At 45.0% G+C, this 25,424-nt stretch overlaps 1 protein-coding gene across 6 annotated transcripts in view; it reads right to left on the bottom strand.

Annotated features, from left to right (window-relative positions):
* The window catches only part of LOC311031298 (RNA binding protein fox-1 homolog 2-like), a 41,574-nt gene extending 19,891 nt beyond the window's left edge, over positions 1-21,683 (bottom strand). For 2 of the 6 annotated variants that reach the window (XM_084037523.1, XM_084037528.1), the window contains exons 1-2: positions 21,369-21,678; positions 12,620-12,670 (exon numbers count right to left, since the gene is read on the bottom strand). In XM_084037523.1, coding sequence (XP_083893649.1) covers positions 12,620-12,670; positions 21,369-21,617 — 300 coding nt within the window. In that variant the 5' untranslated portion in view covers positions 21,618-21,678. Of the gene's footprint in view, positions 1-8,457; positions 8,754-12,619; positions 12,671-21,368 lie in introns of those variants that run through there. The other 4 variants (XM_084037525.1, XM_084037524.1, XM_084037526.1 and 1 more) reach the window with 4 other exon arrangements.
* Between the last annotated feature and the right edge of the window lie 3,741 nt (positions 21,684-25,424).

The raw sequence follows: 25,424 nt of genomic DNA, 5'->3' as shown, positions 1-25,424 counted from the left end.
TGGGAGATAAACACCAACCGTGACATGTTAACCGTGACATGTTTACAGCCACTGCCGCATTGTGCGATTACTTGTTTCTGTATTCTTGGATTTCTTTAAGGCGCCATCCATAATTCACATTAACTGTGTATCAGCTGGGACTTCAGCCTCAGGATCTGATTCTCTGCACTGCTGCGACTCCATCAGCAGCGGGATCATCAACAGGTTCTTTATAGCTGCTGCTGTGTGTGTGTGTGTGTGTGTGTGTGTGTGTGTGTGTGTGTGTGTGTTGGACTAAGTTTCACTTAAAAAGGGAGACACAGTGGATGAGACTGAGCTGTAAAAGAAAGAAGGCCTTAAAAAAGAAAATGCGAGTGAGACTGCTCCTTCCACACCGGACAGCATGACACAAAGCATCCAACACCATTCACCACTGCTCTGGTCTCTGCTCTGGGCTGGATCTGGGCTGGATCTGGGCTGGGTGACGCCTGAGACACTTGGTCTCCTGACAGCCTTTTTAATTAGACAAAGTAACTAAGATGCCGCAAAGCAAAAACAGCTCTCTCCCTTTCCCTAATCCCATAGCCTGACTGCACACCATTCTTCTGCAGCGGCTACCGCATTGGCTGTCAACAGCCAGCTGAGGCTAAAAGGTCCATCTGCAAGACAGACAGCTTCTGGGGTCTGACCCAAAAGATAGAGGCAGCATCAGAAAGGGCTGAGCAATCCAAAAACAGGATGGAAAAATCTGGGAAACTCATCCACTGCCACTCGCACTGTGGTCAGCTGAATATATGCTCGGGGAGAACGTGTGAAAACCAAATGTGTTTCACATCTGCCACTGTATCTTATGATATCAGAGGAAAAACCTGTTCAAAAAGAGAGGATATTAAAATTCATTGGTTAGACCGTAGCCTACCCAGGCTAGGCCAAATCAAAGCCTACGTGTACATGTTAGGGCATGCGGGCTCATGAACATGCGGTAGCCTGTATTCAGCCACTAAAGGGTGTGTCCTTTAGGCATATCCTAGCCCAGGGCTCAGTCACACACTGAAAATAGCAGGCAGATGGAAAGAAGAGAGTAAAAGAATTACAGAAAAGAGGGACAACAGACAAAGAAGGTTCAAACTTGCACAAGAGTGCTCATCATATTTCAAGTGTCAGAAAGAGAGAGTCAAGCAGAGCTGGTTTCCTTGAGGCAAATTTGTGATTTTCGGGCTACAATAATAAAATGTATTTGACTTGTAAGTTCTCCCTGAACTGAGATGCCATATCATAAACACTGATACATCACATGCTTCTCAGAAGCAGCTCTCAGTCCATAAAAACAACTTTTACCATCCTAGCTGAATAAAGCACTGCCCAACATGAACCAACTGGACGAGATGTCACAACACAACGCTCCAACTAGAGATGCACCGATGAGTCGATCAGCTGCGGATGGAAACCTGCCAGTTTTCAGCTGGTCGGCCACCCGTTCTTTTGCAGGTCATGTGGCTGCACAATGACAGGTTAACGTCGGCACACAGCAGCACACAGTAACATCACAGCCACAAACAAACTACAAATAAGATGTGGAACTAAAACCTTAAAACCATTTGGAACAACCTACTTAAATCAGACAGTTATTACTTGTCATGCATGCTGCTCGTCAGTGATTGGCTCATCTGTCCCTCGCACTGTCCTCCTTATAAAGCAACTTTAACAGAGGTTGCATTGACTTGACTAAGATGTGTTCAAGCTGTAAAGTGATGTGATCTTGTAAAATGTAGTTTTTGGCAAGAAACTTGAATAAATACAGTTTCCTGCCTGATAGCTGACGCTCATAAACTGATCATTAACCGACAATATTAGTGCCGTGTGTGCAGGGTGCTGTGGATGAGGTGCCCAGCAAGCTGCCCAGCTGCAAAGATAACCAATGCACAAAGTGTGTGCACAGTTTATTTGCCAGCGAATAAATGTGACAACTCCTCAAATCTGACTAAATATGACAATAACAAAGTGAAAGGATAATATTTCAAATATTTTACAGATTACACTGACTTCAGCTGAAATGGTTTTTCCATTCTAGAATGTTGGTCAAATAAAAAGTGAGTCTGAATCCATCCTGTCCCTTGTAGTTGTTGGAAAGAAAATAGGCAGAGGCAAATGTTGGAAAAGGCAGACATGCAATAGAACATTTGAAATTGGAGATCTCCAGCTACCACATGATGAGTCATGTGAAAAAGTGTTATTTTCATTTGAAGATTTGTTTAGTTTACTTGATATAAACAATAACGAAGTGGACTAATTGATGATCTCATAAACAGGCAGACGAATGGAAGCTGTCAGTGGATTAAGAGTGGAGAACAGTACCTCCTCAAGTCTACACAGGCATTCCTGACCCGCCGACGAAGGAGCAGCACTGCCCTACATGGCAGCATCATATAGTCAAAAGGAGAAGGGGGGGTAGGAAAAAAGAAATAATGGAAAAAGAAACAGGGGGGCTTAACAGGAGGGGGAAGGGGATTATGGGAAATAATGACATGCTCTATTAAGAGTTATTTTTCTGGTTGCTAAACGTTCCAGACTGAATTTTGCTGACTCTCAAAAGATGCAGGACTGGATGAATCAGTGACACATTTAAAACAAGCTAGGCTTCGCATTCAACTGACAAGAAACGCGATCTGAGCAGAGACAAAAACAGAGATCAAGTATCGCCTGAAATGTTTCTGATATTACAAACAAAAAGCAATAGGACCCATCCGTCCATACCGTTTCACTCTCACCTCATGCATGCAGACACACACACAAACACCCAGCGGTCGTGTTACCTGAGACACCATATGTTTTTCCATAGACGGAGAGGATGAGGGGAGGGGGGTGGGGCCTTTCCACGGCAAACCTTTCAAGCGTGCATCTACTGTCTGTCTGCTGACTTCAGCCTCTAACCAACCAAGTGAAGCACACAGCAGCTACAGAAACACTGAACAGCCAAGTGATGATGCGACTTAAACTCATTAATCATGCACATTATTTACAATGTGTCTATTGGAACTATCTAGCGCCGGTAAAGTTGCCTGGAAGAAGAGAGAAATTCTCTTTACGGCTTCTTCTCCCTCTGCAATCCGTCTCTTTTCTTTTCCTCTGGTTGGAGAACCAAGTATGATTGCGTTCAGCCCCCCACAACCCCCGCCCCTGCTCTTTCCCCTTCCTTCTTCATGCTTGCCTGCCACGCTTGATGAAAGCCAGAGGGAGGTTTTTTTCTCCCCCCCTTTTAAAACCAGTACCCGCCCCTCAAGTCACTCAAAGCGCATACTGCACCGTGTTGTCCATCACAGCGCAGGCCACAGCCCATCTCCTTATATGGTTGCCTCTGTGCAGGAGCTCCCTTCTCTCCTTCCTGACTGTGGGCCAATCAGATTACAGAAAGGTTGCTCCTTAGAGATACATCATAGTTCAGTGAAAGTCAAAGATAAATGTTATGATGTAACAAAGGGGATCTGAAAAGCTTTGAGTCCCATTTAAAAGTGCTTTTTACAAGATTGGGAGCTCAGCCGGCGGCTTGCAGCTAACGGTGCTGACGGCACAAATATTGAGAGCAATGCACAGCAGTGTCTCTGAACGAACACACAACATGCACTAAAAGCAGTGGTTGCCGGCCTGGCAATGTAAACTCAGAGCTCAGATAACAACACATACAGAGGGAGTGTGACATCATCTTCTAAGGTAGACATTACTCTACTTTATCTTTACATAATAAATATACTGATAAATCAATGCTCCTAATGCCGTATATCGCACCTTGAAGAAGACTAAAAGCCACTCTGAGTCTGAGATCCGTGACATACAGCTTGTCTGTTTTTGACAGCTCGGATCATCATCACCATCAGCATCATTGTCATAATCACACTGACGGCCCTTTATCCAACACTCTGATTCACCTTGGGCAGGCCAACTGGATCTAAAAATAAAATCCCCTATGCACAACTCAGATTTTTGTTCAACTGATAAAACACAACAGACCAAAACACAAGTAAAAATTTTAACAGTAAAAACAAAACAAAGAACAGTTTGTGTTTTCAGTAGAAACACAGCATTAACAGACGAACAAAAGCACTGCTGTCTTAATTTTTCTGGCTTTACCAGACAGCTGGTAAAAAGAGTGACAGGGCAGGGATGGGTGGAGACTCTCAACCATGCCAGATGTTTTGGGGAACCATTGCAGAGCATATTAATGATTGTGTGAAATTTTGGCAGCTAACGTGAATACAGGGGAAATACTGGCTTTGGATCACATGCTGAAACGTTGCTTGCAGGTGAATGCATATCTCGTGTTCTCTGCGTCTAAGTCGATGGCACAACTCCCGTAAAGGAGCGCCATTTGCACTGTTTTCCTCGTTCCTCGTTTTTTGATGTGGAACCAACATGATTTGAGTCCCAACAATGTAATAATTGGGCAAAAACACTTTTAGATTCTATTAGATTGATAATCTGCAGATTAATCAAGAATTAAAATGATTGTTAGCTGGAGCCCTGACTGAAGAATGCTAAAATTAAAAAATAAAGCTAATTAAAAATAAAAAACATTTAAAAGTGCATCGCAATAAAAATAAAAATAACAATTATGATGGGCTAAAACAGAATATTGTTCCCTCCATTATTGGCCTTAATTCAGCAGGTGCCCTGAGCCCTCAGCCAAAACATGATGAACAAAAAAAGTAATTACAAACTCATCTCAAACACACTGACTTATCCTCCCTCTAGTTCTCAGCCTGACCTCGTGCAGAGGCACGTTTCATGTTTCACAGGCATGACCACCACTGTAACACCGACATCCTCACTATCGCTCATACCTCATCACTGATTGACATTTACACTTTTTACCCCACCTTTAATCCAGACTGATTAACAGAGAGACCAGCAGGATGGGCTTTTCCCTGTTTATGACCGAGAATCCTTATATCTAATACTAAGCACAACAAAGCGTTGTTCAGTAAAAGCCTGCATTGCTAATCCGGAGATGCAGCAAGATGGGGAAAAAAAAACTGTACACTGCTGTCACGACTCCTGCATAAGATGTTTAAATTTAAGAACCCGACGGCACTGACTTGCTGCTGCAGTGTGAGATGGGGTACAGTGTGTGCAGAGATACGTTACAGTGCTGCTTGTCATGCAGGAGTAGGCATCCTGCAGACACTGCATACAGCGAGGGCTCTACTGTACCACGGCTGTGCGTCGCAATGTGCCTTTCTGTGTGCATGCATGCGTGGCGTGTTGTGGTGCAACATACGTATTGTTTTCACACCTTGACCCGCTGCATATAGCCCCGGGCAGCAGCAGCTAGGGGTGGAGTAGTGACACACAGCGCATTGGACCACCAACTCCCTATGTGCACTTTGGTTTAGTGCTAAATCTCTGATAACAGGTGAGACTGTGTTCCTGTGAGATGGGAAATCAGTATTATTTTAATGTGACAGCTGTCACAAACACCGAGAGAAACACCCACAATCCCACAGGATAATTATAAAGACTAAAGATAAATAGGGTGTCGGTTAAACGGAGTGTAGTTTGTGTTTAACATGACACTTAACAGCAAAATACGCAGGTACCTGTCAATAAGTTATGAGAGCGCAGCTGTTCCTACGTCCATATCTCATGTGTGTGCGGCTCCACTCCCAAACGAGGGCGCGCGCACACACACACACACACACACACACACACACACACACACACACACACACACACACACACACACACACACACACACACACACACACACACACACACACACACACACACACACACACACACACACACACACACACACACAGAACCCTGAGGGTAACACACTTGGGCGTGGATAGCTTGCAAATTCCTTTAAGGTTGGTTGTCGTGTTGTCACTGGCTCACTGAGCCGTCCTGCGGAGATAATATGGGAGATGAAAAAGCCTAAAGCCACTCGCTGCCTTGCAAATGGCTCAGCGGCTTGGTTTGACACCTATCCTGCCGGGCTCAGGGCTAAGTAGGTGGTTATGATGTAACACATGTGGACATCTACAAACACACACAGACATGGGGATAAATGTTTTCAAACTAAAAAGTCACGCTGACATGATTTTGTCGTACTGCAGGGCTGTGTGCTCCATTCATAACATTGACATTCTAATTCTAAATCAATAATCGACTGGCGCACAGCTCGAGTCTATTCATCGTGTTCGAAGACAGTATTTCTGCAGTGGCAGATAAAGATCAGGCTACACTAATATTATTAGTATAATACTATTTGTAGGAGTTGATTCCAGTGCTGGCTGCGTAGGATTGTTTCCGACAAACATTTCCAACAACTCCAGAGTATTGTCAAGAGCCAAAGATAGGTCATTTCAACATTTTTTTTTATCTATCTTTTCAATCCATATTTGTTGGTATTTAGCCGTTGAAAAACAACATGCAGCCAAAAGGCTGTTTGCTGTCCCACTCGCTACACACGATGGGAATCACGTACCTCTATTAACGGGGGGTTTAGAATCAATTTAACAGCAATAATTACATTTATGCAACCGCAATACATACAAATCTTCATTCAAAAACGTTTGAATGTAAAAAGTAATTACATTTAGAGTGAAATGAAGAAAGTAATGTAAATCGGCAGGATCAATCTTTGTGTGCTGCAGTGATGGTGCAGGCTAGATCAGAATGAGCACATCAGCAGGCTGACTATGGAGTCCACCCCGAACCCAGCGAGAGGGCGTCCACTGTCTGGAACATCCCAGTCGTTATTAACCATATTTGAGTCAATGCAGCGACGTAGTTAACTATGTTTCTTTTCGACTAAAAAGAAAAACAACCTTTCGCACACATTGTAATTACTTGATTTTTGAACCAACCAGAAAATGCCCCAGTAGGGGACGGTGAGCTGTCCTGGACTGAAGTCACACTAAGGGCGTAACGGCCCCTCTTATGCACACTGTAAACTACAATACAGAGCTGTGCCGCCCAAAATAGAGGACGGGGACGTAAAAGTTTACGGAGGACAGTGTGACTGGTGGTGGGTCACCTTTAAAGTGCATTCCCACATGCAACTAACGCCCCCACCCCCTTCCAGTTACTACCACCATCCTCCATTTGGGGGTCATTCTCTTTGAAGAGGAATAACATGTTTAGCTTACAGCTGCCCCCTGCAGGGGGGTGGGGGGGTGGGTGGTGGGAAACAGGGGAGAGTAAAAAGACTGACAACCTACACCTACGCCACCATGTTGTAGTAAAAGGTGTAGGTTGTTGTAACAAATCTACAAATTAACACCAACGCCTACCCTTTGAATCTTCAGTCATAACTGAATTAGCTGTAACGTGGTGAACTGCAGGTGATAGGTCAACGCTGATGACCAGGGATTAACCAACGGGATCCTTCGAGTAGGTCAAAGATATGTAGAGTGTCTGTGTGCAAAACACGTGGTTGTTGCTGTGTGGGTTCAGTTAGAGCAACTACTGCATGTGTCTGAGTCTGTTGTGTCGTACAGAGGGGGTAGTCAAATAGTCCTGGCAACAACTGGTGATTGTGTGTGTGTGTGTGTGTGTGTGTGTGTGTGTGTGTGTGTGTGTGTGTGTGTGTGTGTGTGCGGAAACAACTGTGCCTTAACACCTGTCTCCTTCAATCTGGAGACCGATGAAGTTTAAGCTGCATGGACAGCTTGGATGACAACGTTGAACTGCTCGACAAAATCTCAGCCTCCGTCCCTCGCCCTCATGACACGACATGACACGCGCGCATGCATGCGAAATGTAACATGACGTGTGTGTAGTCAGCATGGCGAGAGCATGTCGACTGCAGGCGAGCGAGCAGCGGTCGCTACCTGATGTCTGCATGTACCTCCCTGCCACCTCGCTCAATCCCAACACCCCCGCTGAGGCCCAATAGGAACCAAAGACCAGCGAGCAGGACGTGCTAGAACAGAGCCAGAGAACAGCTCTCATCCTCAGGCTGTCTCTCAGCTAAAGTAGCACAGACACGCCCACCGTATGCTAAGAGCAGCCTAGCACACATCAACCATAAACATTATATGCTGCAGTGTTAAGCAGCCGTCTTACTATGTCGCCATTCAGCAACGTACGGCTCGGCTGATGCCTCTCTGTGTATCGTCTCCACTCCAGTGACACAAGGACCCAATGTTGCATGACTACAGAGTAAAAAGCCACTGATATGATTTCTTCCAAAAAAATATTTAAGATAATTGAGTGCAAAGGGTTAAAAAGTGAAAGAAGCAGAGCTGCAGGGACAAGCCCTGCTGTTACTGTGATGCCCTGCCAACTATCTGACAAAGGCCTCACCTGGGCCAAGACGTATCAAATCAAAAACAGGCCATACCATGAACGGCACCAATTACAGTTTCATCAAGCCAAACTACACGAATGGAAAATAAATCATTAATAACCTCCTGCTCGTCTAGATCTTGCAGTTCTCGGCATGTGGGCAAAGTTGCTTATAGAAAGTGAACTTACCGGTAGCATTGCTTGGTAGTACAGCCCCATCATTGTCTGATCTAGAGGAACAACTGCTGACCAGCTCTCCCCTTCCCTGTGTGTCTGTATCTCTCCTCCTGTTCCTCCTCTCCCCTGCCTGTGCTCCAAGACCATGAGCCGACGATGGCTTCAGTCCACGTCTGTCTCACACTTTCAAATTCTCCCTCGTTCACTCCCTCTTCCTCTTCCTTGCCTTCGCCGGTGTCCCTTCTCCCACTTCTCCAGCACGCCAGCCTCGCCTCGCCTGCCTGTCACTCTCTGCCTCTCTTCTATTCCGTCTCTGCGGCCCTGCTGCTCTGATCTCCCTCGGGCCTTTCTGTCTCTCTCCTCTCCTGACAGCCTGAGTCTCTTCTCTTCTGTTTCTCTCTTCTCGTTGCTCTGCGTCTGTCATTCACACGCTCGCGTTACACGTCCCGCTGCTCCCCCTGCTCCCTCTTGTTCCCGCCCCCCTTTTTAAAACTTTCCCTCCCTCTCGGCCTCAGTCCCTCCTATCCATCAAAGCATCCATCCTTCCATGTAGCCATCTAACCCTGCTTCTGGATGGAGTCAAAAAGCTGCTGTTGCCTTCTCCTCGAAGCCCCTGGAGAGAGAAAAGGAACAGGAAGGAAGGAGATGCTGTCTTCTATCCACGCACTGGCTGCCTGAGAGTACAGAACACGAATGCGACCCCCACTGCATTGCAGCTTTTTTTTTTTTTTTTTTTGATGATTTATTTATTGCGTGGCAGCCAGTCAGCTCCAAAAAGCAGCGGTAGGAAGGCCAGTCGGTAGACAGCTAGGTAGCTAGCTGCGTGGGTAGGCTCCTAGATCTCCAGCTCTCTGCTGCAGCTGCCTTCATCACACAGATGGAAGTCTCACAAAACTGAGGGAGCGCCAGCCCCGACTCCAGGATCTAAACCTCAACCTGCACATGAATCTGTATTTCGCTGCATTGCGCCTTTTTCTTCTGGCTCTGGCTCAGTTCCCCCACTACCCACCACTATATTGTTAGGAGGCGCTTAATTTGCAGAGATGAGAGTGCAGTTCCTTACACCGCATTTTCATATGGGAGGGACTGAACTCTGCGGGAAAAAAAAGCCATGATGCCAAGCTTTTAGATATGTGCTGAGGCTGGCTAGAACTGGGTCCAGAGGGATGCAGCGAGGGCAAGATATGTGATTGGAGGTGGTGGTAGTGGGGGAAAGGGGCTAAAGAAGGGAGCCCGGCTGGAGTGGGGGACAGGGACACAGAGGCAGTGGATGCGAGCGAGAGATAACGGGATAGAGGGATAAATGGATAAAGGGCTGGGTGAAAAAAAAGAGCCAGGGATGACAGGATTAGGGGCTGTAAGTGAGGAGGATGAGAGGATGAATAGGGGATGATCTGAGGATTAAGCACACAGACTGAACACTGCGATAAACACACGCAGCCACGCACACAAACACATGCACATTATGTACACAGAGATGTGCTGTGATCTGCTGCACTGGCTGGCATGCACACATGGCTGTATCCACCGCGCACTAATCAGCTAATTCAAACACATCATCTACAGATAATCAATAGCCCAGACTTAACGTTTCTATAAGAAAAGTGACCCGTTTGGATGTGTGTTTTCTAATAACCCTGATCATCTCTGTAACCGAAACAAGCAGGACACACACACACACTCACACTCACACACACACTAGATATACTAGACAGGCGCATTACCAAGACAAATGCACTGCAGCAATGAACACACCAATCCGGCAGCTAAGCAAGGCAGGGCTAGCGACATTTGCATGCTAACCAGCAGCTAGTGTGCAGGAGTCTACTAATATGTGTGCACTAGGGTAGAATATAGAGGCGTGAATCTTTGGCTTCACTTCGATTTGATTAACGATACAGTAGTTGGCGATTCGAGGAGGACAATTATTTAATTCTTTTTGGAAACTATTTGATTCAATTCTGTAAACCACGATTCGATTCAGTAACTTGTAACCAAAATTCTATATCCATGAATTAAACATGCATTAATGTGAGTGAGACTATCTGTATTCTTCTGAAAGGTGAAAAAATAAACAGACCACAGAATTACTTAATTAACATATTTATTCTATAAAAAAAGTAGTCCTGCATAATATTTTATGCTTAATACAAAATGTAATGCTGAGTTATTTTTAACATTTTTCAATAGACTACATGCTGGCAGGGGAGAGAGTGTCTTAAACGTATTAAAACATCAATCATAAGTAAGAATCCTAATTCCGCATTTATATCGATTATTGGTGAAGCCAAAACGATTCATTCTATTTATTTATTTAACAGATCGATTTAGTTGAATCAGTAGGACTGACAATCGATGCATCGATGCATCGAATGAATCCTTACACCTCTAGTAGAATATATTGTCGGGGAGCACCTTTAAATAATTTATTTAACAAATGCAGTCTGGCTTTGAATTCAACGGCAGACATGGGGAGTTTGGGTGTACTGCAGATCATAAGTGTTCTCTGCCCAGGTGTTCGTCTTACAAGCAGATGAACCTGGGCAGGGCCACGGCTGCAATATAAGTCTGCTCTAACCGTGCAACTGACTATTGTATAATTCTGTGCCCTGCAGGCAAGCCATCTTAAATAACTGCTTCCTTTTCTGTTTCACCTCTGCTCTACTTCTCTGCATCATCCTCTCATTCCTACATTCCCCCACCTGTAATCTGGCTCACAATCTTTATTTTTAATGTAAGATCAACACCCAAAACAAAACACAGGACACAAGGGAAGGGCAAATTTACATCTACATCAAATTAACTTTAAACCCAGAAATTTTCTCACACGCTCAGACAGCCGTATTTCAAAGAAAGTAGATACCACTGGAGAGGCAAAAAAAAAAAAAAAAAGACTACATGAGAGATGAGGCCTGTGAGAATCTCCCATGTTGTGATTTGGGGAGGGAGGCAGGGGCGAACAGGCACACAGACCAACACTCCCCTCCTGTGGCACTGCCAGAGAGCTGCACATCCCAAACACCACCTAGAGACGCACGTGCACGTGCACACCGGCACACAAACGGAGACAAAAGGTGCACGAATGCAAACTGTCAGATAAACACACTCAGATAGGCTTCAACACACACGCGTACTGAGCTGGTCTGAGCCACTCAATGTGCTCTGCTGCTTGGAGGTAGATAAGAAAATAGTCGGCTACCCTGCCACTACGCTGCACACATAAGGTACTCATTACTGAGAGCAATATGCATGGAGAGACACTTAGAATGAGAGAGAGACAGAGAGAGAGAACGTGTGAGAGATAGGAACAGTATCGGGAAACAGTGCTGCAGCAGCATACAGAGATACTTAAAAGGAGGCGATAGCCTAATTTCTCTTTCGGAGGGTCAAGCCTTCGACAGAGAAGCTCAATTGCTACCAGTTCTCCTTCATCAATTATTCTCCCAGCCGTCATTTATACGCTCCCATCGAGGGGAAATAAAAGAGCCCTGCAGAACATGAGAACTGTCTCAATAATGATGTTGGTGGTGTAACAGAGCCGCCTATAGGACTAGATAGAAAAGATGTACATTATACTGTATTAGGGCTGTACCAAACGTCATTATTTTGTTAAATCAACTTTCTTTAATGAAAATAACTCGTCAATGCGTGCTTCCCTTTGTGTGCGACGAGCAGGGAAGCAAAGGGTTTGTCGAAACGCCAGCAAATATGGATTGCAGAAGAAAAGTTTGTTAGATAAAAACAGACTTGGACTTTTGGACCCAACAACACTCTGGAGTTATTGGAAATGTTTGGCTCACGAGGCAGAAACAATCCCACTGGAATCAAATTCTACAAATAGTATAATACTAATAATATTAGTGCATTTACCTGAAACTGCGCAGGAACAAGAAAGCTTTGAGCTATTCAGGACACAACTATACTGGATACAAAAAGTGTCACTTTTGTAAAAGCGACCAGACTATGCCACGTTATGTTGAACCCCGTTTCTTTGGATATTTTTGACAGATATTTACTTTAACATTCCTTGTGATAAAAACTCAATGAGAATTTGCTTTGTGGTTGTTCAACTGGGTCTGGGTGGCTGAAATCTCAGCAGACTCAAGGATTCTGTGTAAAATCCTTTTTATATTTATTAATACAGAGGTTTTGCAAGCCATCACCAATCTCTTACCTGACTGTGAGGTGGGTATCCATGGAAACCAGGGTTTAAAGGTTCATTGTTCTGCAAGAGACAACAGGAGGGAAGAGAGTGGTGTAAGTGGCTGTGGTTTTGAAAAAGGAATGGATGCAGCGAGACCGTCCAAAATGGGCAAAATGCACACTTATTTTCAAAGTAACTGGAGAAAAAGTGAGAGGTATGCTTGTCACAACCCCTCTCTATAATCTAAAGCACAGCTCACTACCAGGACTGGGAAGCAGCACAGGCCACCCGCCAAATGATGGTGAAATATTCAAGTGGCTGCTGGATTTGTTTCACTCAGCAGCAAAAAGAAACAATGGGAATCTATTGAGTGGCTGGTGGATTTAGGAATCCAACAATAACAGTGGCAGGTGGACATAAAAGTTAATTTCCAATTACTGCTCACTACTATGCAAACCATTTTAAAAACCTTAAACAATCTCAGTGCTATTGTTTTTTAATACCCATGCTTATGAAAAGCTAAAATGTTTGGTAACAGGACAAACTTCAAACAAAGACACTGAAGGAAAAAGACTTGAATTAAGTTAACAGCAGTCTGTGTGGATGCCATGACTGGTGAACCACTACGGCAGAGGGTTCATATGCAGCCATAACCAATCAAAATGCTCGAGCAGAGCACCCCATCCCTCATCGACCCTGCCCCAGAAACCAGTGTTGTGGTTAATTGCCCTGTAATTACTTTTAATTAGATTATTTCTGTCTCTCTATCTCTTTTCTCTCCAAGTATTATTTTCCCCTCCGTGTCACTTTTGCCCCAGCGAGAGCAGCCATTGTTTGCGGCAGCGCTAGGTGAGGAGGAGGAGGAGGAGGCAAAAGAAAAGAAAAACGAGGGGGAGCAGGAACAATGGAGAAAGTTAAACAAACCATGATATTTTGACAGAGAGAGAGGGAAATGACAACGGCACAGTCTAATCTGCTGGCATGCCTCGCAGAGAAAACATGACCGCCTAGTGAGACTCATGCCTTTGCTCTCCTTGAGGCATGAGTCTGACTAGGCGAGAATGGGGGAGGGGAGGAGGAGAGGACGAGAGGAGGTCTGAGGGGGAGAGAGAAAGAGAGATGTGCATATGTGTGTTGGGGGATGGGGGGTGGAGGTCCCATATAACTGCTGATGTTTTTGTTACATTTAATCTGCAGGACTGAGGAGCAGACAAATGTCTAAATCCACGTGCTGCCCCTCGGCCTGAACCTACTTGTCCATTCAGTAAACAGCTTGAGCGTGGGCCGTGTAAAGCGACTGCAGTGAGGAGGGCACATTTGGCTCCTGAAGAGTGTCAACAGAGTTAACCTTCTGGCCCTGACCTCCAGCTGCCTCCTGCAGAAATCACTTCCTGATAGCATTCATCCAGCCAATCGAGGGCTAGCGTCTGAGACGGCCGGCCACGCTGACGGCAGAATGACACCAGTTTGTCTAGACGTACAAAAGAAACAGATCTCAAAGCTGATCGCGAAGAGCTCACCGACGCATTGCAACTCTTTCAGAGACTAGGACCTGGGAGATGTGGTGGCTAAGAGCAAAAACAGATGTGGCGATGGCGTATGGATGAATGAAGGAGTGTCTAGACGGAGAGTGGGACAGAGGGAAGCCAAGGGGGGACGAGAGCATGTGCTTAAAGAAAGGCCCAGATGTAAACAACAGGTATGAAGGAGAGAGAAAGCTTTTTCTTTTGATGCAGTAAACTCTTGACTCTGTGTGTAATTGTGCCCAGACTCGGGGGTCCGTCCTCCTTTTACCCAGTCTGAAACAGCCCTTTCTTTGTCTTCATTCTCCACTTCCTGTTTCATCTGGAACCAATTTCCCCCTCGTGCCTCATCCCCAGGGGGAACACTCTCCTTGGTGCGCCGCAATTACAGGGAATGGACAGGCTTATATTCAGCAAAATACTGACTGTGTGAATGGCTGCTGGTGCTCACCACGGCACAGATGGAAAGGCAGTATAACCAGGTCACAGAGCAGAGTGTCGAGTCTACAAAGTCTTGGGCAATGTCAATGAAACTCTTCCTATTCTATTTTTTTTTTTTTTTTTTTTTAAAGATGCATGTTGGGAGTTACTAACACTGCATTTCAGATGGGATTGAACCTGCATTCTGGTTTCAGTGCAGCAAAAACTAGCTAAACACTGTGGTGGTAATGTGATAAATCAGCTGTACTTCTACAAAATAGGTACGATTGCAGCAGGTGGTAAAATAAACAATGTTTCTATCCCATTTGCAGTCAAAGTACGGGGGAAGGCGCTGCACTAGCTATAACAACTGGGAGGAGAAGAAACACTGGAATGACAGTGAAATCTAAACCAAAATTACACCCAGCCATCAAATTACAGAGTCACTGCTGGTTCTGCCGCGGACAGAGTGGAAAGAAGAAAGAGAAAGAGGAGGAGGAGGAGGGAGAGTAGGGTAGAGTTTAGCAACATCTGGAATCAATCTGTCCACAAGAAGGAGGGAGCAGGTTGGATGGATGGGGGTTGGAGAAAAGAAAGGAGAAAAAAGAAAAGAAAGAACAGAAAGAAAATAAGGGCAGAGACAGACACACAGGAGGAATGTGGGGGAATAAGACGGCCAAAGCCAAGAAGCGGAGAGAAATATAAAGCAGTAAAACATTTGCGAAATGGAGACAATGAGTCATAAGTGAGGAATGCCATGTGATTTATATTTTCTTAAGGGGTGGGGGAGGGGAGTTGGGGGTCTGAACTTGATACCTAGTATTCAGAGACTCGTGTTTACTCGCACTAAAGCACACACACACACACACACTTCCTTTGCTCTGTGGCTTTTTAAGTATATTACATGCCTGTGAGTCTTGAAAAGTATACAACAGGCGCCCTCATTGATGCCTGCCGCGCTTTTTAAAATAAATAAATGAAAACACGGCACGCTGCGCTAAGCCTGTCCACGTTGAGAGCTGGGCTTTCCTACTGCATTTCTGCAACTTTCCATGAAGTTAATTCCATATAGTTTGCGAGCAAGGAGGAGCCTTTTGAGGGCGCCGGCTGGCTGACCGAGGGCTTCTGACGGCACTGGCAGCGATCGGCAAAAGCACAGAAAAGCAGTCACACTCACACATAAACACTCTCCCTCCCTCCCTCCCTCCCTCTCTGTCCCCCTCTGAGTGCAGGGCAAAACTAAAGGGCGTCTCTCTTATTTATTTTCACTCACTCCAACTTGCTATTTTAAGAGAAGGAAAGAAGTTGGGGAGTTGCTGGAGCAAACGGGCAAGAGCAGGGCAAGAAAAAAGGAGCGAGCAGTGGTGAAGGAAGGCAAAATGACATGAGGTCAACAGATGGAGGGAGGGAAGGGAGAGAGCGGGAGGAGGGGGGCGGGAGGAGGGGGGCGGGTTAATTAAGCAGGCTGCTGCAGGCATCCAATGCTCCCCAACAGAACAGCCTGAGGAGGTGGACTGTGGCGAGGTTTGGCTTTATTATGGTCGCAATCATAACACCTAATGTACGAAAGAAATCCCACCTGCTACCACCAACAAATCACTACCCACGAGTCCAAACTCCCGACACTTTAGACTGCAGAGGACTGCAGCTTTGAGCCGGCCTCCAACCTCAACAGAATGCGTGATGGAAATCTGAATCGGGTCAAATTACTTTTAACAGCCTCGCGAACATCACAGCATCTGAGACGCGGCAAACCGACCGCTCGTGTGATCGTCAGGAGATTCTTGGCATATCTTCGGCCCGATGACGTCAGCAACCGCTTAAACTCTATGAAGTCAACAAATCGCAAGTGAGTTGGGGCGGGAAAAAATGTAGATCAACACTGTTTGAGAGGATCAAACAGAAGCTCCATAAAACGCAGAAGCCGAAGTAGAAGGAATTAATAGAACAGGCCGAAGGGCATCAGACAGAAAGTGATGATTGTGATACGCCCCAAAAAAGGTATCAAAGTCAAATGAAGAGGTTGGGAATGACAAATGCAACGGGATAGGCGATGTGTGGAGATGTGAAGACAGAGGAAGACAACCTGGAGGGACGAAAGCCATGATGAGTAGCAGTGCTTCCATATGGACTGAGGGCTTATTTCTTAAGAATGGGAAAGCAACAGCTATCCATTTTCTATTTTAGTTGTCCCATTATGTCCATGACACCGCATGGCAACGCAGCACGGCTCACTGTCTGGAGCTGGACTTTTCTCAGACTTCCTGTTTCCATTCATTTAGCTATCCATATGATAGATAAATAAACCTCCTCATGTCACTGCAAACACTTCGCTGGCTGGAGGGAGATCGTCTGAAGGGTTTCCTACCAACTGTTGGCTAAATTGTCATGTGTCATATGTGTCATTTCAAGCAAATATCACAATCCAGCCGGAGCGTACAGTTTAATTAAGCAAAGTGACGTCATCTCATACTGTGCAATCAGTGTGACAGCTGCAGGAGTGCTGCCCCCCCCCCCACACACACACACACACACACACACACAGTTTGTTGATGGCTACATGCAGGGTCATATTGTTTCTTTTCATAAAAGGTTTCTGAAAAAACATCTTTGTAAGGGCTAATTAATTTGTCTGCTTCAGAAAATGACAGTTAGTTTGAATCACTTCTTTTGTGGAATAAACATTGTTTTACGTGCTTAAGAACACATCAATTACGTCTATGCCAGTAATTAATCACCGACTACAATTCTGGCAGTGGGGTGTATTTTTTCATTTTAAAAGTGGGAAGCTGTCTGTGCCGTGTTTTGCCCTGTAAGCGCGCGTGCTGCTTCATTGTTGTCAGATCTAATTATTTCCGTTCGTCGTGTAGTGCGCCGCGGGTGTGCATTATGTTACAGTGAAACTAGAACACACACATCTACGGGAGGTTTCCGTTTCAGGCTCGGACAGATCGTCAGAAGTATACTTATTGGAGAGTGTGTCACATCAGAGTGCTCAGCATCAGCTGATCCTCTTAATGAAGTACTCGGTGGACAGATTTGGACTCGCTATTAGACATGGCTGATGGATGGCTGACCTTAAAGAGGACAAAGCATCACACACACAACTTAGTCAGTCCAGGTATATTAACGGAGTGGCCATTATTTGTGACCCTGTGGCAGCTGTGACGACGCCGTGCCAGTGTTTCACAGACGACCCCATGTAAGGGAAACACCGAATTGACATTTCCCTCTGTGTGGGTGGAGATGGGAACACATGTGACAGTTTGGGGGCAGCCGTGGGGAGGAGGCATGGAGGGGGGGGGGAGTGGTGACATGATGACCATAAAGGGAGAGTTCACATACGAGTGTCATCTTAAGGAGCTGAAAGCAGTAAAGAGAGAGAGAGCGAGAGACCTCTGCTCTATTTTCTTATTTCCGTGAATGTTTGTTCTTCCATCTGATTATTCCTTTATGCTTCGGCTGTTGCTCAATAAAGACCCGTGAAAAGAACAGAACGCACACACGTGCACAGAAAGAGAGAGAGTGGGGATGTGAGAGAGGGAAAATAGGAGTTGAGCAACTTTGCACAGAGAATTTTTAGCTTATCGTTGCCGGTTCAAAAGTCAAGGGTGACTAGCGCTTTGGTCCGGCTCAAAGTTTAACAGCAATCATTAAACAGCAGAGCGTAATGTGAGACTGGGTAGGATCGCCTACGACCCTCTGTAACAAATATTAACCCACATAAGTACGGGCTTGGCCCCTCTGCCTCTCTGCAATACTGTTCCCCTTCTGAGGATTGTTCTTCTTTGCTGTGAATAATTCAGGCGGCTGACTTCTGAAGGGCTCGCAGACTTTTAGGCTACAGCTACACAAAAGGCTCTCTGGGCACAGGCAGGTTGCTATCTGTGCTTATTGGCAACAGCAGCATTTTATCTGCCATTTACAGCTACGCTAGGCAGCCATTTGTTTTCATTATTTTGTAACGTTGCAACATCTCGATAACAAGTCAAAAATAATGACATCAAAAAGGCCAAACTGATGTCTGATGGAGACTCATCAAACTTAATAATAATAATATGTTTATATGTTGTGTATGTTTTATATTTATAATACTAATATGTTAACTTCATGCATTATTTTAGTTATCAATCAATTGTAAATAAAAAAAAAATCACTCATCTAACTCATAAAATGTATTGTAAAAAATTAGAAAAAAAATGTACTTAATTTCTCATTGGGCTCCTGCACGGAGAAAAAAAAGTTTACACAAGCGTTCTACATGCAACACGCAACACAGGCCGTGATGATGGCGAGCATGCTGAAACCACCACTCACTACTGCTCCGGTAATAACTCATCTCAGTGATCAACCCAGCCCTTGCCTGGCCCCCTCCCTTTGCTCTGGACCGTTAAAGCGATCAGTCCGGTTTAATGCCCTCTCCTAAATGAGCTTTGATCTCGTTAGCGCGACACAAAGCCTCTTTACTGCCAACGATAGGACAAATCGGCTCTCCGAAACAGAGAGAGAGAGACGGGCCGGAGAGCGAGTTATAAACTGTACTCCCACTGCATCCGAGTGGACCACAGCACTGCCTCAAGGAGAAGCATCATACTACAGAGAGTGGGATAAAAATAAAAATAGATAGAGGAGGGAACGAGTCAAAGGAAACGAGGAGGAAAACAGACGAGACGGATGTGGTGGAGAAAAGAATAAAGAGGTAGATGTAGCATAGATTTGAGTGATGGAGTGAAAAAGAGAGATAATCAACGATGGCAGGCTCCAGCCCTTCCCCCCCTTCATCTTTGATGGGACAGTAGAGAGAGAGAGGGGGGGGGGGGGGGGGGGGGGGTCACCTCATTGGCACACTGAAAGCCTGTGAACCAGGAGTCAATTAGCAATCTGGAAATATGCTTGGGGGAGAAATCAGAGGACAGCTAGAGGGGAGCAGGGGGTGTGAGGGGGGGTCTGTAGTTGGGTTTGTAAAAGGCAGAGCGGGGGAGGAGAGCAGGACACCAAAAGGGAGAGAGGAGGCTGCACTCTCATTTATTATTACAGTCCTGATTTACAGTCAGCAATCTACCATCTCTAGAGCTCAACGGGAATACTATAGTAATTGCTGGATGCATTCAGTTATATAGGAGCATCCTCACCCTGAGCACGCACGCCGCCATAGTGCGAGTCTGCCACACAACTCACTACCATGACTGCATTAACCCTCAATGTCATTTTCTTTTTTATTTACCCGTCGTATAAAGTGCCACCGCTCAGCAATTCATCATTCAGAGCCTCTCTTCCTGCTTATCTCCCCTCCTACTGACGGTGTCATTCCTGCCATCCATCACCCTCCTCTCATCCGTTCTCATGGTCCCTGATGGGTGCAAACTAATGGCTCTGATTTCCTTTCTGCCCGCTCTCTCCTTGCTTCCATCCTTTATTTCTCCAAACACCCATCCATCAAGGACGCATCTGTCCGAGTCGCACCTCCAAATATTGTGTCGGTTCAAACCCCACTCTTTATCGCCCTTTGTCCTCCAACTCCATGGCCGCTCACTATTCCTATGCATCTACCATCCACAACCCCCCCCCCCCCCCCGAGTGCCCAGCGATCAATACAACCGATGGGGAGCGAGAATCCTCCCCATGCCACGCTGCTCATTGTCACATCATCTTTGCCGGCGGGCTATAACCGTTCCCAATCATCAGCCTGCATCCTCTTTGAAGCTCGCCGAGCATCACAGCATTACGCAGGACCTATTTGTCATCGGATTGTATTATTACCGATTCCCCTAGATTCAGTTACCTGCAGATGACCTCAAACATGTCCAACCTGCCCTTCGAATACTGTTAGTGCCATCTCCCTGGAGAAACACCAGGCGTCAGGTACAATTTTCCCTTGTGCTGCCGGATTACGGACACTTCAAAAGCGAATGTGTGGAGGTGTAAGAATGATGTGCAGTGAATGCATTCATGAGAGAGAGAGGACATGAATAGTAATGGATCAAGGGAGAGCAAGCGAGAGGTGCACCCTGTGCCTCAGCAGTCCCCCCTGGTTTACTGTAATATACACAGATTAGAGAACGGCTGCTGATGCTGCCTCAGCAGCCGAGTCATGTAAGCAGGGAAGACCGGCGTTAAGGAGGGCCCCCCTTGAGCCCCCTTGCTCCTTCAGCCGCCACCAAAAGGCTCTGTTCTTTGTCTTTCGCTGTGGTGACCCCTCCCCCAATCCCTGTCTGCCTCTCTCTTTTAACACCTAGCGACAATCAGGGGTGGAAGAAGGGGGGGGGGGCATGGAGCGATAAATGGCACATGCGGCGTGTATCAGGATTTGATGCCGTGACTCACTGTAAATTATCATCATCGCTACGAGGGATTTCATCCACCAGAATAAAATTCAGTGAGACAAAGCACTGGTTTACTTTCTGTGAGCCAGGCGTGATGAATGGGTCTGATCTTTGCTGTGCTGCTGCCTGTCATAGCAATGGAGCCTGTATCATATTACCTTTGTCTGGCTTGGTCATGCTCCCTCGCGGAGAGCACAGCCACAGTATTTCACCAAGACACATTTGAACTATCTTCAAATATTCAGAAACCTCTTATTGTGGTTTCCATTAAAATTATTATTTGCTGCAATGATGCATGATTACATTGTAGATGAGGGGAGAAGGGGAAAAGGGGGCTGTCAAAACATGATCATCATTCCTTGCTGATGCTTGGGAACAAAAGCTTTTACTGAGAAAGAAGAAGAAGAAGAAGAAGAAGAAGAAGAAGAAGAAGAAGAAGGGCATATGATACACGGTTACAACGTCGCACACATTAAACAGATAGCCTATATAACGTTGTGTTTGTATTCTCACCTGTCCAATGTCACCGACAACACTCCCGGTCCCGTCTATCCTCGGTCTTTTGCACTCCGCCCCGGTTAAGTCAGTCAGAGCAGCGGCTGTCTGAGCGTCGGGCTCCGGGTCTCCTCGCTTCATCGGCCGGACAGCTGCCGGACCCCCGGCCGCGTTCGCGAGGGGTCCAGCTGTCGTATCGATGTCCCTTTCCATTATTCCCCGACTAACGGGTAGCATTATGGACGCAACGTCGGTCGACATTAACATCGGACGGCGGACAGTCACCAGTCAAAAGTCTTGTTTTCACCTTCGCCTTCTCCGGTCGACTCGTCCACGGCTCGATGTTCACAATGGATTCGGGCTTTTTCCAACAAAAAAAAAAAAAAAACAGCGAACTGGTTTACATCAATACAGGCAGCTGGTACTGTTTATTGTCTAACTTGGCGTTAGCTATTCGAGGCAGAACATTGTGCCAGAAATCTGAACAAAGCACGTTAAATACAGTACTTTTTTCCTTCTCCCCCTTAAAAAAAAGAAGAGGTAAAACGACGCCAAACGGTGACCTATTTCACTAAAGATCACACGTCCGACTCTTGGATGGCTGACGAGCTAATTAGCTAGCTAACGTTAGCTAGCCTGCTAGCATTACATTCCGCTAGCTCCCTTAATAAATGTGGCTCGGAGAGAGCGCTCTCGCTTCCAATAATAGAAAATGTTGGAAATTAGCTTCGCGTTATACTTCTCCTCGAGCGGGGCCGCGCGGTCCTCTCTCTCCGCTAAATGCGTGTGTTTGTTTGCGTTAAACGTCTCGGTTGTTCCCTACCAGCCTTCCCCTGGATCTCGGTGCCTTCTTATCACACCGTCCGTCCCCTCGCCGCGGTCTGCTATGGATGTGTCCTGGCGTGCGGACTTGGCTGCCGACGAACACGATTTCCTCTGGTCTGAGTCCCGGTTGGTGTGTACTCGTAGCGTGGAGGGAGCCCGAGCACGCTGATCCGCGGTCAGATTTTTCCAGGGACACCAGTAGGAGAGCGAGAGGACGGTGAGGTGAGGTGGGCTGGTCTGAGGTCTGCGTTTCCTTCTGTCTCCTTCTTCTCCTTAATTCCCAGCAGCAGCACCAGAGCTCCCCCTCCTCCTTTATCCTCACGTATTTCAACCAACTTAGAATGAAGATGTTGGTATTTGTGCTGCTTTTACACCGCAGCCAAATATATAAATAATAATAATAATAATAATATATAATAAAAAAGAATAATGAAATATATATAGATTTTTTTTTTTTTTTTTTTTTTTTACCAATAATACATTTTATCATAGAACTCAAAAATATTTTCTTTCAGATGTGTGTGTGTGTGTGTGTGTGTGTGTGTGTGTGTGTGTGTGTGTTTGTGTATTTGTATATATATATATATATATATATATATATATATATATATATATATATATATATATATGCCTTCATAAGCAGACGAGTTATACATTTATATTTCACAACCAAGGTCTGCAATGCAGCACTACATGTCTCCGGTGTGTGTTCACATTCACAAAATCAGAACGGCTTTGATACATTTAATAAATAAATTAGAATCATATTTGTAATTTTTATGTGTACTACTGGAGCATGGCCAAGTTTACTTTTTTTAGTTATGTATCGTTTGGTTGGATTAAAAATAAGGACAAAAGTTTCAAGGACGGAAATTAAATTAAAAAAAAAAAAAAAAAAAAAAAGAGCAGCTCCTGACGACTCCTGCGGTCTCCAGGTTTATTATTTCTGAACGAATGAAATACAGCACAGTAATGTTTTTTAATGTTTTTGCGCCCCCTGGTGGGTATTATGTGACAGAGCGTCTGATGGGAGGGACATTTACATCTTGGAAGAAAGAAAAATAATTGCTCTCTTGTGAAGCTGTTGTCATATAATTCACACAAAAGCTACACTAATCAACTGCGGCAGCTGTTGTGTAGAAAGGTTTATAGTGGCTAAGCTGCAATAACTGAGACGGGGGTGATCCATCAAAGAGAGAACAAACATACACACACACACACACACACACACCTGTGTGAGAAAATCTGCACTGAATCCTCAATTCACCTGCTTGCCTCTCAACAAATGATTGCTGTCATTTTAGGCCAACTGCCAGTGTGTAAGTGTGTGTGTGTGTGTGTGTTGAGCAGCAGTGTGCCCCCCCCCCCTGAGTCACTCTATCAACCTCTGTCTCTCCAGCTACCTGTCCCTCCACCACCCACTGAACCTGCAATGATGGACGGCAGAGAGGTCGCATCACTCCACACAGCCAGCCGCCTGTTTCACGGACGGAGGCTGTGAGAGCCGGCAGAGGCCATTACTCTCTTTCATACAGCCACAGACCTCACGGGTGTCTGTAGACACATCTGTATTTTAGTGCATCTCTTCTACAGTTGCTGTAGTCTTCGCATTGCAAACTTCAATCGTATACTAGTAGCACTTTAGTCTCATTTTTTCATAATTAATTAGTGCATGTTTGTGCACAAGGATACCTTCACTTGTCACAGGTCAGTTTAATGCCTCCGCTTTCATACATTGTTAGTTGAGAGCTGAAACACTTAGTTGATCAACTTAAAAATGTCAAACTATTGAATATTCTATTAATTATTTCCATCATTTGTCATGCGGAAAGTCAAAACATCTGATTTCAGGTTCTCAAATGTGTGAGTAAATGTATTATCGTTGGGTATTAGACAGTTAAAAGAAGGAATGTATCGATGCTACCGTAGGAAACGTTTGAATCAAGGAAATAATCATCAGATTGTTCTAAAGAGTTGCAGCCTGAGACGAAGCCACACTATTGTTGATGACTTTGAAGACAAAGGAGTGTTTTGGAAGTATGTCATTTCACCTCCCATACGTCTTGCTTATAGATCTGTTGAAGATCGCTGTTTTACAGTTTTACAGGGTCGCAAGATGATATTCATTACTTCCACTGAGATGTTCTTATGGTAACATGGAAATTAAAGTATTGTGTCAAAATTGAGTTTGCACATGACAGCAACGACGTTCACTCATAAGTTACATGGAGTAACTTTGACTGAAATGTTCTGCTTTTATCTTATAGTAAATTGTTTCCTGCCTATTTCTTTAACCCTTTTATGTCCAGCCTTGTTGTCTTTATCCCTAGCGTTTATTTCTATTTCTATGTAAGTACATTGTGAGTGATGCAAAAAAAACAAAATAAAAAATTAATGTTGCTTTGAGCACCACAAGCAGAGGGCCACAATGTCCTATTATATCAGAGAGAAGGCAGACATATCTACTGCAGGTATCTCTAAGACATTTAGACCAATAATAGCTACAGGTAATATGGATTTTGGGGGGAACTGTCCCTTTAACTTCTCAACACAAATGTCCTTTATTTCATTGAACGTTTTAATATCTGCCTCGAAATGAGAAATACAGAGTTAGTGGGATTGCATAAGTTGGAACACAGCAGATTTATATCATGTGCATAAACATTGAATGAGCTGACACTGGTGAAAATGTACATAAACAAAGCCATGAGTGAGGCCTTGTAGGTCTGATAAACAATCAGGGTTTTTTTACACAAATGTGGTCTGCTTTGGAAGGTTGCAGTGCTTCCTGTTGAATTGCGTACTTAGTTCTTATGTGCGTGCATGGGCGAGAGAGATGGCACAGTACATTTCCTGTCCTTTTTTTTCCTTTCTTCGCTCTCAGCTGGGGTTTAACTTACATAAACATTGACTCTACTTTACAATAATAATAGTAGTACTATATATATATATATATATATATATATATATATATATATATATATATATATATAGCCTATATATATATATAGCAGAGTCAAATAGTAATACACATGTAATAATACACACATAATGCAATAAGGAATTGCAAAAGGTAATCAAAGATAAAGTTATAAGTGAACTTCTGTCGCTTTCGTTTCCTGAAGTTTCGTTCTACCTTTCATGTTTTGCTGCTCCCCCCCATCTCCCCCACACCACCGCCTGCTCATTGGTGTTAACTCGTGACGGCCACGCCTCTCAGCCAATGAAACGACGGAGCGAGGCCAAGGG

The sequence above is a fragment of the Eutrigla gurnardus genome (assembly GCF_963514095.1).
Source record: "Eutrigla gurnardus genome assembly, chromosome: 20".
In the NCBI taxonomy this organism is placed as follows: Eukaryota; Metazoa; Chordata; class Actinopteri; order Perciformes; family Triglidae; genus Eutrigla; species Eutrigla gurnardus.
The sequence above is the reverse complement of the archived record's forward strand: the minus strand, read 5'-3'. Positions and strand labels throughout refer to the sequence as shown.